Source organism: Thamnophis elegans, chromosome 9 (assembly GCF_009769535.1).
Source record: "Thamnophis elegans isolate rThaEle1 chromosome 9, rThaEle1.pri, whole genome shotgun sequence".
Classification (NCBI taxonomy): Eukaryota; Metazoa; Chordata; class Lepidosauria; order Squamata; family Colubridae; genus Thamnophis; species Thamnophis elegans.
In genome coordinates this window covers 18,247,341-18,266,598 of record NC_045549.1, presented here as the reverse complement: position 1 = coordinate 18,266,598, position 19,258 = coordinate 18,247,341, and the positions used below count along the sequence as shown (strand labels likewise).

Sequence of the window (19,258 nt, the reverse complement as noted above, 5' to 3'; positions counted from 1 at the left end):
ATTCCACTCTAGTAATATTTTCCCACCTTGGAGTTAACTGAAAGGTCATACTTTTTAAATAAGGGAAAATGGTCCTGTGCCATGAATCACATCATAAATTCAAAATGAGTTGGAGGACCACCACCAACCTAACATTTCTTAAATTAACCTGATTTGAATAACACGACTGGTACCAGCAATGGACACGAGCCATTTATAAAACATTTCGCTATAATGACTGAAATGTTTTAGCACAGTCTTAACATTAAAATATGACTTTTCTCTCCCACTCCATTAGTCCGATGTAGATACTATGCTAGTAGTGAGTGATTGCTACTCATGCACAAAAGTTTTTGTGTAAATAAACCAGTGACGTACCTTTCTTAGTTTTTAAAATGAAGAGCAAAAAGAAATGTATAACTTTTACTGCAATAGTGCAAGTGGGGTTGAAATTCAAAAAAATCCAAAGAGCCAGTGAGTTAGATACAATGATGAGGATGAGGTAGAAGTGGCTGAGACAATTTCCTATATTTTTACTACCTCCATTTCTTTTGTACTTCCAGAACACTTGTAGATTTCCTTGATGGCCTTGTGCTTTCCAGAAGTGGGGGTTTAATAATAGGAGTAATGAGAAGAGCATCCAACAGAGAACGATAGCTACTATGATCTGGGAGTCTAGTAAATATTTAAAGAGAAAATAGAAGGAAAACTAGTTATAACGAAATAAATAGAAAGCTATTCATGCTAAAACCGAGAAGGAAAATTGCCTTTCATTTTCTAGTACCTGGGTACTAACTGCATTGCAAGTCAATCAATCAATCAATCAATCAATCAACCAACCAATCAATGTATATTACCAAGTAATGCTCCCTGATCTTGGATAAAAGAATCAAAGATCTTACTAAAACCTCACTAGATCTTACTAAAACCTTACTAAATCTGCAAAAGTCTCCTCATCCCTGTTTTCTATGACATATTAAACACATCAATCTTGGCAAATATATTAATGTTTATGAGAAATGTGAACTTGGAAATTATGTATGATGACCTAATGACTTCATGAAATACTGCACTATTATTAAAATACATAAAGAAAGCTTTAAGTTCAATATATATTGATTCAATTCACGGCCTCTTCCAATTTCCCAGGTAAGCTACCAGCTGGTCCCTTGACGAAGCGCTAATTGGGACCAACCCCACTTAGCTTCGGAGACTGCCTAACTAGAATTATATGCCAACAGGATAATTCAGATTTCAGCAAAATTGGTGTGTCAAAATTAGAAAGTTAGGTCAAAGAGTTATTTAAATTTCAAACACAGAAGCTGCTCAATTACCTTCTATGAATTCATTTAAATAATTAGAATAATTCCCCCTTACTTCCCGATTATAACTCCTTTACAAAATCTAAAAGTGATAGACTTGAATTTTTGTTCAGAGCAACCAATTGAAGATAAAATCAGAATTATCATAAAATCCTACTCACTGGGATAGAAGAGACCAGATATATACATATGTACATATATGTGACAGATTATATTACTGGAGACAATTTTCAGTGGCTGGCACTGATGATATTATCTAGCTTAGGCAATGAACTGTCTGCAAAAAAAACCAAGTTATGAGAGCAATAAGAACCCCGCAATTTTCTCTACTGTAAATCCAATTAATTGAACTATTCCAAGAAAAAAGGGAGTAAATTGAGACTTAATCACACGATTAATTGATCTATCCCCCCCAAAAGGGGGGGAAATAAATTGAGACTTTATCACATGATCCAACACTGTGAATTAACTGCATTAAGAGTGCTAGCACATATTTCTTATCTTAAAAGCACTCAGAACTACATCTCACATATTTCTGTGCTTCTGTGCTATTTGAGCTTCTCTGATATTCCTTTCCGAAATAATGTCTACCTGGAACGCATCGATACAGCGGCAGATACAGTAACAGCAGCACTGCTCCTAACATGTGTTGTTGCCTCCACTGGAAATGAAGTGAAGGGCATTTGAGGACGTGTTAAACAACTTCCCAATGGATTTTCCAATAGCAATTTCCTATGATACAAGATTCAGTCCAAGGGAAGAAAACGAAATCGAATCTGAGATAATTGTAGATAAGCAGAGGTTATGCATACAATTTCAAAAAAACAAAAACGCTGAAAGGTATAGCAGCACACCAATGTACCAACTTTTCCAGAAATGTTGATAAACTGTTCCTTAATAGAAACATCACCTTGAAATTTGCCTATGTTAGCAAGTGTATAAGTCAGAGTCTTATATATTGGTATACTTTCTACCCTTAACACTTTTGGAAAATTGCATTTAATACAATAATACAATAGCAGAGTTGGAAGGGACCTTGGAGGTCTTCTAATCCAACCCCTTGCCTAGGCAGGAAACCCTATACCGTTTCAGACAAATGGCTATCCAACATCTTCTTAAAGACTTCCAGTGTTGGAGCATTCACAACTTCTGGAGGCAAGCTGTTCCTCTGATTAATTGTTCTAACTGTCAGGAAATTTCTCCTTAATTCTGGGTTGCTTCTCTCCTTGATTAGTTTAGGTTGCCTGAAGTCTTCCAAATGGCTAGCCTTAGAAACATAGCTTTATAGTCTTAGTTTTCCTAATTTATTTAGTGGGACCTGTGTCTAGTTAATGCGTAATGGGCTTGGCTTTGCAGCTTGAGTAGCATTGCTCTGAAGAACATTATTAAGCACTGATCTTAATAATGTAATCTCTTTTTAATTTAAAAAGTGCAACAGATTATGATTGAAATACATGACCCAAATACCAGCCTGACTGGTGTTACATACGTACTTATTTAAAGCATCCTCATTAGATGGCTGAAGCATCCTTTATTTATATACAGTAGGTGTATGATTGGAATCGCACTAAGCCACTACAATAGTATAAGGAGTCTTCAACTCCTTATACTATTCAACTCCATAGTGAATATATTTCTTCGTCTAAGTTTACAGAGTCCCAGCTTAATTCAGAAATCCTCTACAGGATTATCAGTTCAAATATTTAGAAAAATAACTGTCTTCTGGAAGCTAGCTGGAGAAAGAGCAAGAATTTGAACAGAAAAACAGCCTGGGGTAAAAGAAGATATGGGTCTGATCCAGGGGTGGGATGTTATGGGTTTGCCCAGGTTTGGAGAACCCATAGCTAATGTTACGGCCAGTTCGAAGAACCTCCAAATCCCACCCCTGCCTGGCCCCACCCACCCCACCTGTCCCTTGGATGTGAGGTAAGTGCAGGGCGCGTGCAGAGGCTTGGGGAGTGGGAAAACGGGTTTCCCAGAAGTTCCGGAAGGCCGGAGATGGGAGGAAGCAGTTTTCACCCTCCCAGAGACTTGAAGAACGTCTCCGGAGCCTGGGGAAGGCGAAAACGCCCCCCCCCCCCCAGCTGTGGTGCAGGAGGCCGATAGGCCATACCCACCATGGCCACGCCCACCTAGCATAAAACTTGTTGCTGAAATTTTTGAAGCCCACCCCTGGTCTGATCCTACCTATCCTTTCACTTTGATTCTACCTACTGCCAGATGTCAGGCACCAACAGATTAGTCTGGACACTTTGTGAAGTTTTCATAGGGGAGAAAAAGGCTCTTCCATCTTGCTAAGGTGCGGTAGCTTGAATGAAGGGATTTATTTTTTATCATTCCCAAATGAAGAGCAGCATCTAAGCTACACGTTTGCAGCTTGAAGTCAGCACAAAGGTTTCATCAAAAGCATTTTTTTTAAAAAAAACATACAATCTCTGATTGCCCCCCCCCCCCTCGAGTTTAACATAGCACATTTTATTTTCAGATGATTTGGATCAATAGTTAATCACGTTTAAAGAATAATTCACTTCAGGTGTTTAAAAATGTAGCTTATCTCTCACAGAAAAAAAAAATAGTAGTAATGAAGAAAAATGTATGAAACTATGCAACTCTCTCTTAAGAAGTTCTTGGGAGTAAATATAATTTCAAGATGATGCCCTCCCAGGGAAAAAAAATCGATATACTGTAGGTAAAGCTGCTACTGCTTAGTATTAAGTTTCAAAGAGATTTGTTATATTCAGTCTGTTTGGTGAAGGACTTATTTCTACTGAAATAATAGTCATTCGTATGTTTTTTTTACTAATATTTTATCTTCACTGGAGATACTTGTATGTGAACATGCTGATACTTTGGAAGATAAATACTGTTTTCAATCTCTGCCTTGGTAGAAAACAAAGATAGGCAGATAGCAGCTAATCTTCTGCATTATCATAACTGTTCCACACAACCATAACATAAACAAGGAATCTCCAACTCTTTTAAGCAAGTGTTAATAATGCCAGGATATGAATACCTGCCAGTAAATGGGGGCTCCAATGTAGGTTTCTCAGGCTGGGCTGGCAAAGTAGATTCCATAGAAGCAAGAGAAAGTACTAGTGGTTCAAAGGTCTGAGTTCCCACAGTACTCATCATGGGTGGATCCTTTTTATGATCAGCTTCATTTGTCCCCAACTTTGGAACTGGGGCAATCAATTCAGAAGACCGAGTTTTTAGTCTTCTTGACCTTAATCAATTAAAAGTTAGGTTTAAGCAGACACTGCATTAATTGCTTAATAAGTAATAGCAAATAATTAAAGCACTGGAGGTTTCTGTCAGGAAATTTCTCCTCAGTTTAAGTTGCTTCTCTCCTTGATTAGTTTCCACCCATTGCTTCTTGTTCTACCCTCAGGTGCCTTGGAGAATAGTTTGACTCCCTCTTCTTTGTGGCAACCCCTGAGATATTGGAGCACCGCTATCATGTCTCCCCTAGTCCTTCTTTTCATTAAACTAGACATCCCCAGTTCCTGCAACCGTTCTTCATATGTTTTAGCCTTCAGTCCCCTAAACATCTTTGTTGCCCTTCTCTGGACTCTTTCTAGAGTCTCCACATCTTTTGTACATCGTGGCGACCAAAACTGAATGCAGTATTCCAAGTGTGGCCTTACCAAGGCATTATAAAGTGGTATTAACACTTCACGTGATCTTGATTCTATCCCTGTTTATACAGCCTAGAACTGTGTTGGCTTTTTTGCAGATGCTGCACACTGCTGACTCATATTTAAATGGTTGTCCACTAGGACTCCAAGATCCCTCTCACAGTTATTACTATTGAGCAAGGTGCCACCTATACTGTACTTGTGCATTTTATTTTTCTTGCCACTCTCAAGGTCAGTTGACATGCCACAGAAAAGTCATCCAGATATTAGTAAAAAGGAACTAAATTATATTATTTTAGAGGGGATAATTTTTTTCACTGAAAATTAAATATAGGTGATATGCAACTTTTTTCTTTATACAGGAATTGATACTGATGAAATACTAACATATGGTTTTAATAGCAATTTATTATTCTATCAAAGATTATATCTGCATGAAGGTGTTGACACCTTTATTTTATCTATAAAGGCCACAAACATATGATCTCAAAGATTATGTAATACTCTACCTACAGGTTTGTGCTTTTTATTCAATAAACTGCTGCCATCTGGTGGAATAAAACACCTTTAGTAGGATGAATATTACAAAAAATTACTAAACCTCTAGCAGACTTTTAATGCTCCTTTCTACATTTTATCACACAAAATTCTCCTGCGGGCACAGAAAAGATGCAGAGCATCTCTGTAAGGGAAGTGTGAAAACTTTCCTGTCAAACAAGATACTATTTAAAAGAAAATAATTTTATCTGTCTTATCCCTTAGTTTTCCAAGGTGACAAACATTTTGCTATCTTAACAGACAAACATTTTGCTATCTTAATATCTTTATTTAAAGATATTAAATACATTATTTAATCTCTTTAAATAATTCTAAAATAGGATTTTTAAAATGGTATAGAATAGCCATGGTTAAGAATTATGTAAAGAATTCCTGCACTCAGATGGGATTGGACTGGATAATTGATAAATCCCTTCCACAATATGCACTCTATGATTTTACAAACAGTATCCGATTTGATAGATTTGAAACTACCTAGCAATAACCGATGTTGTTTTAGATAGAGTAGCTACTTGTCTGTTAATACTCAGAATATGGATGGTCACAGGTGGATGAGGTGCACCCTTGGGTAAGGCTTCCAGAGGATTGTTGATAAACAGTTCTCTGAAGAAAAAAATTTATAGTACAAATTTAGAATATAAAGTTTTCTAACATTAGCTATTGACCTATAATACACTTAAAACTGACTTGGCCTTAAATATTAATATTTGTTTTGTATGTTGGTATAACATATTAGGGAGAGAAAATGTATTTTGCATGTAATTTGATATCATATCAAGGAGTCTCAAATAATTATTAAAAGAAATTGCTTCTTTACAAAACTAGCTATATTTATCCTAAGCTTCGTCAAATATTTGGTCAACACTGTAGGTACAATTGTGCATTTACCTTTACAGCTCTTTATTCCTTACAATGGATTATCTCCAGATTTAAACAATATTAAAAAGGTAAACATTTGAATCAACACAAATCCATTGAATGGCATCTATTCAAGAATATTTTGGCAATACCAGAAGGAGTTTGCCTTCTTTCAAAGTAATTTTTTAATTTCCTAGTTTAGCCGAAATCCTTTGAATTCCCACATGGTCCAAGTACTACTAAAACTGATTCAACTAAAGTTTTGAACTAAGTCAAGATCTGGAAGGCACTTTAATCTTTGGAGACTCCGTATTTAGATTACCTTTACTGGAACAAATGAAAATTAAGTTATGCCTACGAAAGTGCCACCTGATTTAAAAGACTAATCTTATTTTTGATTCCACAACTGACATTTAATTACTGTATAATTACTCTTTTAGAAATGATATAATTCCTATTGATGTTTGTTAAAATATTCATGACTGGGAGAGATATGGTAACAAGGTCAGCCAATGAATAGGCACAGCAACTAAGTCAGCCAATGGCAGCTTAAACAGATCTGAGTCTGTGCAGAGAGTTGAAACAGAAACTTAAGCAATCTGCTGCTCTGAGAAGTAAACTAGCAGTAAAACTAGCAGTCTGTCTGGGCTTGTCTGCTGATATGAAACTAACTGCTTGTGTTTGCCTGTAACCCTCCTGCCTTGTGTTTACTTAGGAGAACCACTTGTTGGTATTGTACATTTATTCATCTATTCTTATGTATATAAAGAAATTAATGAATCCAACTGAATCTATCTGTGTGTCCTTTCTGGATTTGATTTTTCTGCAACAAACTGAAAATGTTCATATACAAATTCAGAATAATACAACATTCCTTCAGATATTTGATTATTATTTTTATTATGGGATAATATTTCCTAATAGTTTATGGAATTCTACCAATAAAACTGTTGTTCAGATATAGACAATACATCATGTAATAGAAAAACAAGGTGAATGAAGAACATATTATAATATATATTGAAGAAACTATAAAGTATTTACCTCCTGAAAGATGGAGCAGAAAGATTAGGTCCAGATAGTGTGGTAGAAGAAATGGTAGTAAGAGCAGGTTCTATGGTCACAGAACTAGTTGGATTTGCTTCTGCCCTGTTTCATGGAAATTTGTTTCCATCCCAAATCAGAGAATAAGTCAAAGTTCAAAACAATTTTTTTTTCAAAATCTACACCTATACATTTGTTTGGCTATATAGCAAAAATTGTTTGAGTTGAGGGTGAACCATCTGATTAGTATCTATGCTAACGTTGAAATTTGTTGCATTTCATAGAGTTCTTACCAATCTTTTAAAACAGTCAAAACTGAATAGATGCATACAATTCAGATCAGTGTGAGCAATTCAATAATTAACTTAATAAAATAATGCAATCCTCATGATGCCCAGCTTTATTTCACATTTTAATACTGGAAGTTTCAATAAAAATGCAGCATTGCAAACCTAATTAGATCTAGAACAAAAATTGTTTCATCTTGGCCTAACAGAATCTGAAAAAAAGCATGTCATGTCACTTTGACACATTAGTACTACTTTTGAGTCTCCAGTTTAACCCTACAATAGAGAAGTATTATATAACAATCTCTTTTTTTCTTAACAACTAAGATCACAATGTTTCCTTTGGCCTTCTTTATCACTTAGCGACTTTCCATGCAATAAGCACAAAACATATGAAGAGTTGTTGTGTGGAATGGTGCAGTGGCCTAGAGGTAAAGCTCTTGCCTCACAATCAGAAGGGTGTGAGTTCGATCCTAAGTGGAGGCAGATATTTCTCTCCCTGGGCACACTGAGAATATATCTGCTGAACAAAACTCCGCATTGGTGACAGGAATGGCATCCGGACATTAAAACACTCTGTTAGCTCCACTCAGTTGCCCAGACTCCACCCCACAAGGAATTATGGGGTCGTTAAAAGAAGATAAAGAATTATTGTGTGTGAACATGCCGTCTATGCAAAAAAGAATCAACTGCAGCTTTCCCCACAGCCTGGGGAATTTAATAGTAATTGGTAGTAAAGTGATGATAAAACATAATGCTCAAATGTGATAATTACTTAATCAAGAGTATTTGTGACTTCTTAAGATATTATTAATGGTTATAGTACTACATGGTGCAGATGGGTTTTTATAACAAAGTTTAGTCATGAGTGTGTCCGGTGAATTGATGGAATCACAAAAGAGGAGCCAACCTTTGTGGTGGTGGTTGTGGCGGTGATGGTACGGATGGTTGAAATTCTTCAGGTATTTCGCAGATAGGAGTAGCTTCAGAATGGGAGTGCTGAGCTTCTAATCCATTCATTAGATCTCTAGATATGATTCATATTAATAACAACAGAGTGCTTGTGTTTTCAAGTCTAGCTACTGCAGAAAATACAACTTTTGACAGAATAAAAACAATAATAGTAGGGCCATCAAATACCTTACAGATTATTTTTAAAAAATCTTAGGTTTAGAGAAAAACAAATTTAATGTGCCCTACAAAGCCAGAATATGTAAACGGTGTGTGTTTGTGTGTGTGTGTCTGCGCGCACTCCAATAGATTATTGCATCAGCCATCCGTAGGGACAGTTATACCCATCTGCATCTGATTCCTGGCAAAATTGCTTTATAATAACTGAATTTGAAACTTAAAGCATAGACAAAGATTATCAGAAAAGAGGAAGAAAAAATGGCAGCAGTAATAGCTCTCAGACTTATATACCGCTTCATAGTGCTTTACAGCCCTCCCTAAGCGGTTTACAGAGCCAGCATATTTCCACCAACAATTTGGGTCCTCATTTTACCAACCTCGGAAGGATGGAAGGCTGAGTCAACCTTCAGCCGGTCAGGCTCGAACTGCTAGCAGTGGGCAGAATCAGCCTGCAATACTGCATTCTAACCACTGCACCAAAATGGCACCTGGGACATAGCAATGGTTTGGGACATAAAGACCTAGGGGAATTAGGTTACAGAAAGATTTAGGGCTTTCAAAATTAAAAACAAAAGAAAAAAATAATGATGCAATTACATGTGCTTGTGTTAAAATTGATAATACTGTAGCTATGTGGTGAGGCAGGGGATCTTTGAGAAGGAACTGACGCTGAACAATATCCAATGGCTCTTTACAATGCTCATGGTCTTACAGCAAAAGAAGAAGCATCCAGATTTCATTGTGGCAGGAAAATGAATAAATATATAGGCCTAATCAAAATTCATATTTGATCAACAACTGAATGGCTCTCCAGCCTTTCAAATGGTAATGCAGTGATACCAAGAATATGTTTGATGCAGTGATGGATCCTTCAGACCCTAATGAAATTAGGTATTGAACTCAGAAGCAAAGTTGTATAGGATCAAAATCAATACCTTTCCCCAGACTGAGAAACAGTAGAAGGTACATGGTCAGGGCTGAATCAATGTCTCCTGTTTTAATCATATTTTATTGGGGGGGGGGGGGAGTGGATGCGTAAAGTCACTGGATGTAACAGCCTATAAATAATACATTAATCAAAACTTTTCTTCTCAATAAAAAATCATCCATATGATCACTTGAAAAGGCTACAAAACCTTCTGTGAAGTTAATTGCTTTTTATCAGGGTAACCTGGTCCACCAAATTATGGGACGGAACTCCAGTCATATCTGTAATCCATTCCAGGACTTCGGTCAGCACCCGATTTGGCTGTGGCTGGAAGCAAGACTAACTGCGCATGGGAGCACATACAAAAAAAGGGGGGACAGAAGGGGAAATCACTGTGGCTGTGATTGATTGCTACCCGAGGATGTATTCGTAAACAGAGTGCAACATTTAGCGGATTTTTTGGTTGGCACCCGATTTGGTCGTGGTCAGAAGCCTTCGTGACCCAAGGTTCCACTGTACTGCTTCCGTTTTCACCTTTCAGCCCCAATCCAGGAGCTTTCACAGGCAATCGCTTTTGGAACAAACTATTTTTGCGTTGAATTTATGTTCTACTGACAAAGAAATAAAGAGAGACTAGTATAGATCTATTTCAGCTAGTCATACACTTCTGGGATTCAAACCTGAGCTACTTGTATATTAGGTATATGTAAGACTCTAAGACACGGGCTCTCCTCACTCACTATACCAGGAGAAAGATTAAGTGTTCTTTTTAAACATGTGAAGTTCAATATAGTCCAAAATCTAAGGTGGTGAAGCTAATACAAATTCCCATAAAAGCAAATGTTGATTTGAATTACCAAAAATGAATTAGGATCCTTCTAAGATCTATGGAGGGTAGATTTTAAAGCTTTTCACTGTATCATTAAAATATATCTTAGATTTTTAAAGAATGCAGCATGGGAATCATCCAGCAAAAGATTAATCAGTTTAGCCCTAGAAAATGTTCATGGTAGAGGACACACAGGTGGCTACCACCTCCACTAACTCCAAAAATAGAACCCTAAGTTTAGGCCTAACTCAATTAGTGGCAGGTTTGGGTTGATCTCTCCTAGGTGTGAAGGACTGAAAACTTCTCTCTAGGTATTTAAATGCCTTTGTTTGTTCAATGTTGCTACTATTTATGTATCAACGAGAAGCATGACTGGCAGGTCTTTTGATTAATATCATTATTTTTGCTTAAGAAATATTGGTGGCAAGTTGGTAACTTGGTTACATCAGGCCAGAAAGGAGGAAGAACTGCAATGATATAGAGGTGAAAACAGTTTGTGCTATGAAGATATATCATGACAAAAGGCAGATTGACCTAAAACAGGACTAGAGAAAGAAACAAGAATGTAAATACTGAGAAATAGGCGACAAATATAGGAATAATTACAGGGGGAAAAATATGTTTATTTAAAAGTATTTTCCCATTTTTTTTGCAAAACCCATGCTTTTTTTCTTAGCAAAGGAAAAAAAAACCTAGCAAGGTTTTTGATTTGCATAATATTTTCCTGACTCTCCAAAGCTGCAAAAATGAAAGACAACCACCAGAAGCATAACTGAAGTTATCTGACACTTTTTTTTTCCTGGTAAATATTCTGGTAATTATTGCCAGAAACCAAACGTTCTTTTACAATAATGGCAGTGTAGCATACGGCAAACAAAGGAGAATTCAGTTTGTACTTCTGCTGTTATATATAAATTTTTTTGTACAAATTCTATTCATTCCAAATACTGAGTGGAAGGCATTTTTACTGATTTCAGTTCCCAAAATTCAATCATGCTATCTTGGAACTCTGAAAATTGCTGTTCCAAAACATCTGGAAAGCACCATATTGGTAAAGACAGATGTTGAGCCGTTCCCCACTAATTTGCAGTAATCCAATCTGGCACTATTGGTCAGATAGTACTGTGTAAGAACTAAAAATAATCCTGGATATAACATTGTATTACATTATTCAGAGTAGAAACCATGTACACATGCAATCTTTAAGGTGGTTTGAAACTCTAAAAAAATTTTTTTTGAGGGGAGGGGGGTAATTAGCCTGATTTAAAAGAGTGGGCAGAAAAAATAATCATAGATTATTCTGAAAATTAATTTGTAAAGCCTATTTGTTGCCTTCTGTTAACATGGCTGAAGTGCAAGATTAAACATTGAAAAAACCCAGGATAAATAACAGCTTAAAGCCTCAAAATAATGATAGCAGAGTAACTAGGTACCCATTGAAAAAACATTTCCATATTGCAGTGTGCAGCCTGATACTGGTCATTGGGATTAAAAAAAGACTTAGTCCTTAGAAAATATGCAAATAATTTTTCTTCTTTCACGTTTGCCCAGATTTCAGCAGTTATTGAAAGGGAAAGAGGAAAAACAGAGACCAATCCTCTGAAGCCTTCACAGAGCACTATGCAACCTAAATCTTTAAAAATTATTCATGCCCAAAAGTTTACCCATCATTTGGCATGTGTGTATGTTTACATCTTGGGCCTGTAAATAAAAATACTGAAAAGAAAAAAATGGTCTATCACCACATAAGTTTGGGAAATTTGATTTAAAATAATTTCCAAATCTGCCATGAATTCCATCTTCAATTCCACTAAATCAGAGGTGTCAAACTCAAGGCCCACAGGCCACATCTGGCCTGCGGTGTGCTTAAATCCGGCCCGTAGTGGCTCTGCCGCCAAAAATGGGCCACCCGGGGCCCACGCACAGACCATTTTTGGCCTCCATGGCCTCCAGCAACACTCTGCCAGCCAAAAATGGGCCACAAGGGGGCCTCAGAAGGCCCATTTTCGGCCAGCAAAGTGGAGGCTGAAAGTGAGGCACAGGCCCCCCGCATGTTGCTCCGTGTGCCCCATTTTGGCTGTTAAAAGTCCTGCAGGAGGCGTCCGTCCCGTCTCTCTCCCACCACTCCCTGCCACCACCATCACCACCCGCCGACCTGTGGAGAACTACAATGCTAATCAGACCCTCAAAGAAATCCAGTTTGACACCCCTGCACTAAATAGTTAGCAGAAATGTTAACCTGGAAAACAATGCCTAGAAATCAATGATTAAGTGTTCCCAAATATTTCCCATTAATACCTGTAGAATCCCTAATATATTTTCATATCAGGAGCTCCTAATAACTAATATTTCAATTATGGCAGAAAATCAGAGATTCAATTATCTAGGGTTCATCCAATAGTGTACGATGATGTAACAACACATTTCAAGTGTTTGATGTGCACTAGGACATACCTTTACACCAGTCCTAAAAGTCAATATTATGATTCCCATAACACAGATGGAGAGACATGTATGTAAAACTATATAGTCAATTAAGAGAGAAGTGAAATACCAACTAGAACAGAGGTGTCAAACTGGCAGCCCTTGGGCTGAATGTGTAATGCGTAGGCCACGCCTACCCCAGTTCTGCAAAGGGGAAAAAGATCACGAAACATGACGTGACAGTGTGAGTTTGACACTCGTGAACTAGAAGCTTTTTAATGTATATGTACTGGACTTACTTTGTAACATAATGTGATGGACTTACTTTGCTTTTGACCCAATGCTACTGTAAAACATTAACATACAAATAAAGCTAAGGTTGGGTAAAGATACAGGATTAACTATATGCAACCTATAATTAAACATAAAACTACAGAAATGCACTCTTAGCATGAATCTTCAAATCTGGGATGCGTTGTAGCAAAAATCACCACAATTGTTAAATAGAAGCCACAATAGCATTTTACACATTTTCACAAGCAGGTGGGAGAATTAGAACACAGACCAAGGTGTCACATTGCACTATTTTGTGTACTCACTGAAGACTAATCTGGTGCACATGCACTGTAAAGAGAAGTGAAGCTTTATTACACTTGTAAGTTTAGCAATTCCATGACTTAAAGAATAAAGCATCTGTTAACTAATTTACTCTCTCGTAAAGAACCGGTAAAGTACAGTAAAATAAGAAGAAGGCGTCAGGCATTGGTGTTCTGAATTCAACCATGTGTCTGCTTAGTGTATTTGGTAATTTTTGTGCACATGTGCTATTAATGTCAAAGAACTCAGTTACCTTAGATGTCCGTTCTCTGTTTGACTTTCCCTAGAGTGTCAACAAATAGAAAGTGACAACTGCTATCATAAAAGACAAAATAAACATCAGAAGAAAACTCTACGTAGAATATATTCATATATGGGGCATTTCCCCTCAAAGCTTATATCTGAGTTTGTTACATACAGGAACGCAAACAAATAATTTGTCCTTGTAGTTCTTGTACGTATGATGGGAGCTCTCGTTAAATGTTAAAAAATAAAAATGAACTGAGGAAATGCATCATTTAAGTTCTCTGTCCAGCAGCCCCTTCTTTTACCAGTAATGTTTTCAACTAAATTTATGTATGGTACCTACATGTGCAAACTTTGAAAGAGTATAAAGAAAAAATAGAAAGTAAATTAAATGCGATATTTATTCAGTAGTTTTGAGCTCCACATAAGCATAAATTAGATGAGTATGCATCTGCTATAATACATTATATTACAAATTAATACGCACGATCAAAAATGGACAAGAAGCTCCAAACATAATAAATAAAACCTATATTCATTGAAGTCATACTATTTTCTTTTGCTGTTTTACATGGCTTCTTCTACAATATAATTTTTACTTGGATTTGTGTCCAGAAGACTTCATATGCTTTCAGAAAAACGTTTTTCTCAAGTAGAACATGAGCTGTATACAGAGATGGTATTCTACCGGTTCGGACCGGTTCACACGAACCGGTAGCAGAAATGGTGGGTGGCCCCACCCAGCCCTGGCAGTACGGCATCCCATTTTGTCCCTTTTTTTGCCAAAAGCACATCTGAGAACCGGTAGGGAAGGTAAGTGAATACCACCCCTGGCTGTATAACGCAATTATTGCTAAGACCCATTGACTAACATAAAAAAGAAAACAACCCTCTTCTTCCATTACCTCTTTGAAAACATTTACATTCTGCCATTAACTCTATCCAACACAAGAAACTAACATTGATTTTACTGAATCAAACCAAAGCCGTATTGGAAATACACAATGACGCTTAAAGAGTTTATTATGCATGTTTTCCAATGCAGCAGGCATTCCTGTAACTTTCTCCCTATCTTAGCACATAGCACCTTTTTCACATAAGAGCCAGGTTCCCTGCCAGAAAAGGCACCCTACTTTTTCAAGTCATTATGAATTTTCTATGTCTCCTGTTTTCTGCATGGTGTTTTTTTTTTACAGAGATGCTGGCTTTGTACAAGCAGAACAGGTTCATCTCATTCTTAATAGCAATAGCACTTAGCAATAGCACTTAGACTTATATACCGCTTCATAGTGCTTTTACAGCCCTCTCTAAGCGGTTTACAGAGTCAGCCTATTGCCCCCCAACAATTTGGGTCCTCATTTTACCCACCCCAGAAGGATGGAAGGCTGAGTCAACCTTGAGCCTGATAAGATTCAAACTGCCAAAATGCAGGCAGCTGGCATTCAACAGAAGTAGCCTGCAGTACTGCACTCTTAACAACTGCGCCACCTCGGCTCTTAATACATGGATATGAGATTTAAAAAAAAAAAAGATAAAAGGCTACACTTTCTCAAAGCTGGGTTTGTTTGTTTGTTTGTCATTTCTTTCTTTGCAAAGCATTTGGAAGAGGAAGGGAAAGAAAAGGACTCATTCCAATTTTAGGACATGGCGAATCATTGGACGTTAAGGACACGTGCTGAAACGCCATGGTGCCAGTCCCGTAATTTTGTGTATCTAGGGCCTATGATGTGGAGGGGGATCTTTTCCCTGCAGAGAGAAGTGACAGAAGAAGACAGGTAAGAGGAAGGAAATCTGTATCTCAATCAATTCTACACCACAAAACCAAAGCATGCGGAATTCAGAATCGGAATTAGTAATCCGAGTTTACACTAATTGTCCTTGCACTTCGATATAGAAACCTGTCGACATTTATGAACAAACCAATTTCTATTGCTTCTGATGGTGAACTGATACTTTAAACAAGCAGCCAAAGGCCAGAAGAGAAGCTGCTATTCCTTCCACTATTAATAAACTATGCAAGATAAGTTGAGCAAAATTAATGAGGTGAGTTTATCTTGATGCAGAACCCAACTTTTTATTGGGAAAAAAATGTGAGCGCCATTACTAATACTGCCAATAAATATTGGTGCTAGAACAATTGTGTACAATTGCAGTTAAAAATGCAGAAGCAAAATACTACACAGTCCACACATCCCAAGCACTTATCTTACACAACTGCTGAAATGCCAGTGAGCAATAATTGAAGAAACTTATTTTGATTGACAGCACCTCCATAGAATACAGGTTTATAACTCTGTACAGCACTCAAGATTTAAATGTCTATTAATCAAGAGACCAAACTGCTTCTTCCCATGATGCTACATTTTTTTCTATGGTCATGTTCAGAGGTTCTGCTCCAGATGCAGCCACGTATTGTGGTGTAAAACACAGCTACCTAGCAATAGTAAAATGCTCTACCCAGAAATGACACTCCAGTAGCACCCTACTTGTTGTCTTTCTGGAAGTAGACAAAACATTTATAGTTTACGTTTTTCTGAAGCTTTGTGATTCTGCTATTATACGTATATTGTACATTTAATTATTGTTTTGGTTTCAAGTTTTTTTAAAATATTGTGATTATATTGTGTAAGCTACCCTAGGAAAAATTGGTAATGAAGAGCAGAGTGCAGTTTTTAATAAGACAATTTTCTAAACGAAAGTAATAAAACAAGGCTACAGACTCTTCTGCTTTCAAATACTTCCATGCTGTAGTCAATGGGTTTATTCCCAGCTCAAGACAGATTAAACACAATAAAATTTCAAATATCACAAGCTATGTTAGAAACATGTTAGGAATTGCAGTAGCCTGCCTCACTGGAAATATCACTTTTTTAATAAAGATGCAGTAACGTTGCAATGCTTGTTACGTTTGTCATAAAAACTAATTTTGAAATTGGAATTTGGTCTATATGTCAGTAGCAAAACATATAATTTTAAATCTGCTTAATATAACAAAAAGATCACATTTTTAAAATATCTAAAAAAGATTAAACAATTACCTCTAAACTTCTGATACTATTTCTTTTTTAAAAAATACACCTCCTTTTCGGGGGGGTTGTTTGGGGGGATTTCACAGGGGTTAGGGAGAACCTCTAGGTAAGATTCTGTGCAGTTTGGAGAACCCCCAAATCCCACTCCTGGCTGGCCCCACCCTCCCCTCCCCTCCCAGGAGTCCCCAAGCGGCCCATTTTGGATGCAGGTAAGTGCAGGGCGCATGCCGAGGCTCAGGGAGGGCAAAAAACGGGCCAAACAGAAGTTTAGGAAGACCAGAAATGGCCAGTTTCCAGAGGGCCTCCGGAGCCTGGGGAAGCCTTTTTTGCCCGCCCGGAGGCTCAAAGAAAGCCTCTGGAGCCCAGGGAGGGTAAAAACACCCTTCCCCCCAGCCATGGTCCAGGAGGACAACTAGGCCACCAACCTGGCACAGAACCCCTTGCTAAAATTTTTGAAGCCCATCCCTGCTCCTTTTTCACATTTCCTTTCTACTGCTGACACTATTCCATTTTTATGTAAGTATTATTAAAGACTTTAGATGTCTAGAGAAGTATTCAATGTTATGCAAACAATAATGTTAAATGGGAAATGCTAGGGCTATTCCAATTTATTTTTCTAAGAAAACATGCCATACAAACATGAACCAGAACTTTAAAATGCCCACGATTTTTGGAAAAACAAAAGATTCTTGTGACATCTTAAAGACTTTTTTCAATACATCAAAGCAAAACCATGCAATATTTTTTTTTTAAATAAATAAAAATAAAATCATTATCTTACTTTGCCTTCTTTAGATTGTCTGATTCCGGCTCTTTCACTGCAATAAAATAAACCATTCATTCAGTTTCCATGAAGTTCCCATTTTTTCACTGATCCATGAAACTTTTATCCTTAATTTATGACAAGATTAATATCTAAACATCCTATTGTTACAAATGTCTTATGATGTTCTAAAACAGTGATGGCGAATTTATGACACATGCCATGTCATTTTTGGTGGCATGCTTAGAGGTCCTGTGACAGTGATGGCTAATCTTTTCATTGCCGCATTCCGAAAGCGGCCCCACACCCATAATGCAATGCGCGCGTCTTGTGCGTGTGAACCCCCATGTTTCCCCTCCCCTCCCCATACAGGGTGGGCCCATTTTGGGCCAGGAAGCCTCCTGCACCAACCTGGAAGCCAAAAAGGGGTACGGGAGCGCTGCGAGAGCCCCAAAACGCAATGCAAGTACACCCCTACGCATGCACCCGCCCCCTGCGCACGCCCGGCAGACACTTGAATACCAACTGGCCAGCGGGAGGCACACATGCATGCGCAGTGGAGCTGGGTTGGCGTGACAGTTGACGTGCCCGCAGAGTGGGCTGTAGCATGCACCATCACGGTCCTATGAGAATGCGGTGTACTATCATGTGATCTCTGGAGCCTCTGGAAGTCACACAAGAGAGCCGCCTTCTTATATGGCCTCTGGAGCCACCAAAAAGCAGGCAAGAATAGGGCGTGTTTTCCTGCTCTTTTTGAACTATTCTCTCGGACTATTCTCCGAAGTTTCCAAGCCTCATGTGACTCAGAGCTGCCACGGGTAGGATACAAACTGAAGCATATTTACAATTATGTATGTTTTTTTATTTTATGTAGCACCCATATGACTATATAAAGCTAAGCTTTGTTATGAATTGTTTCTCTTTTGTCTGTGTGTATTAGACACACAGACTCACATTGGGCATTTTCCGAATTTTTCGTATGCTGGTAACGTGAAAATCATCATTGCTCTAAAACAGTGTTTCTCAACCTTGGCAACTTGAAGATGTCTGGACTTCAATTGGCTGGGGAATTCTGGGAGTTGAAGTCCAGACATCTTCAAGTTGCCAAGGATGAGAAACACTGCTCTAAAAGATACATATGCAGCACACCCTGCCCGCAGTTTAAATTGCATTTAAAAATTTTGTGAATTTTTATAATTTTGGATGTTATCGATTTGATAATCCATCTGGGTTTATTGCATGCAGTAAATCACTTGCTCCAAGGTATTGCAAAGTGCTTTTGAGAAGTTTCCCATTTTCAAAGCATCTGCTCTGTAGTTCGTGAAAAGAACTCAAGTTCAAAAACTACCTGGGTCACAGAATTGATTTCTCACACATTTATTATTGTTTTGCTCTTTTACCATTCAACCTTAGCCAAATATATAATGCTGCTATATTTTGTTACTAATTCCTTTTCATTAAAAACTAAAAATATCACTTTTAGATGATTATAGTTATAGGGGTTGTCCGCGGCCCTCCCGAGCCCGGTTTTCATGGACATAAGGTTGCAGGAGGCAGTTGCAGCCAAAAATGGGAGCCCATTTTCGCAAGCAGAGTGCTTGGACCAACCACAAGTGTCCCTGGCACGA

The 19,258-nt window shown here is 37.7% G+C and overlaps 1 protein-coding gene across 1 annotated transcript in view; it reads right to left on the bottom strand.

Annotated features, from left to right (window-relative positions):
• The window catches only part of PDLIM5 (PDZ and LIM domain 5), a 150,145-nt gene that overhangs the window by 42,195 nt on the left and 88,692 nt on the right, over positions 1 to 19,258 (bottom strand). The window contains exon 7 of the mRNA XM_032224129.1: positions 17,649 to 17,685. Coding sequence (XP_032080020.1) covers positions 17,649 to 17,685 — 37 coding nt within the window. The remainder of the gene's footprint in view (positions 1 to 17,648; positions 17,686 to 19,258) is intronic.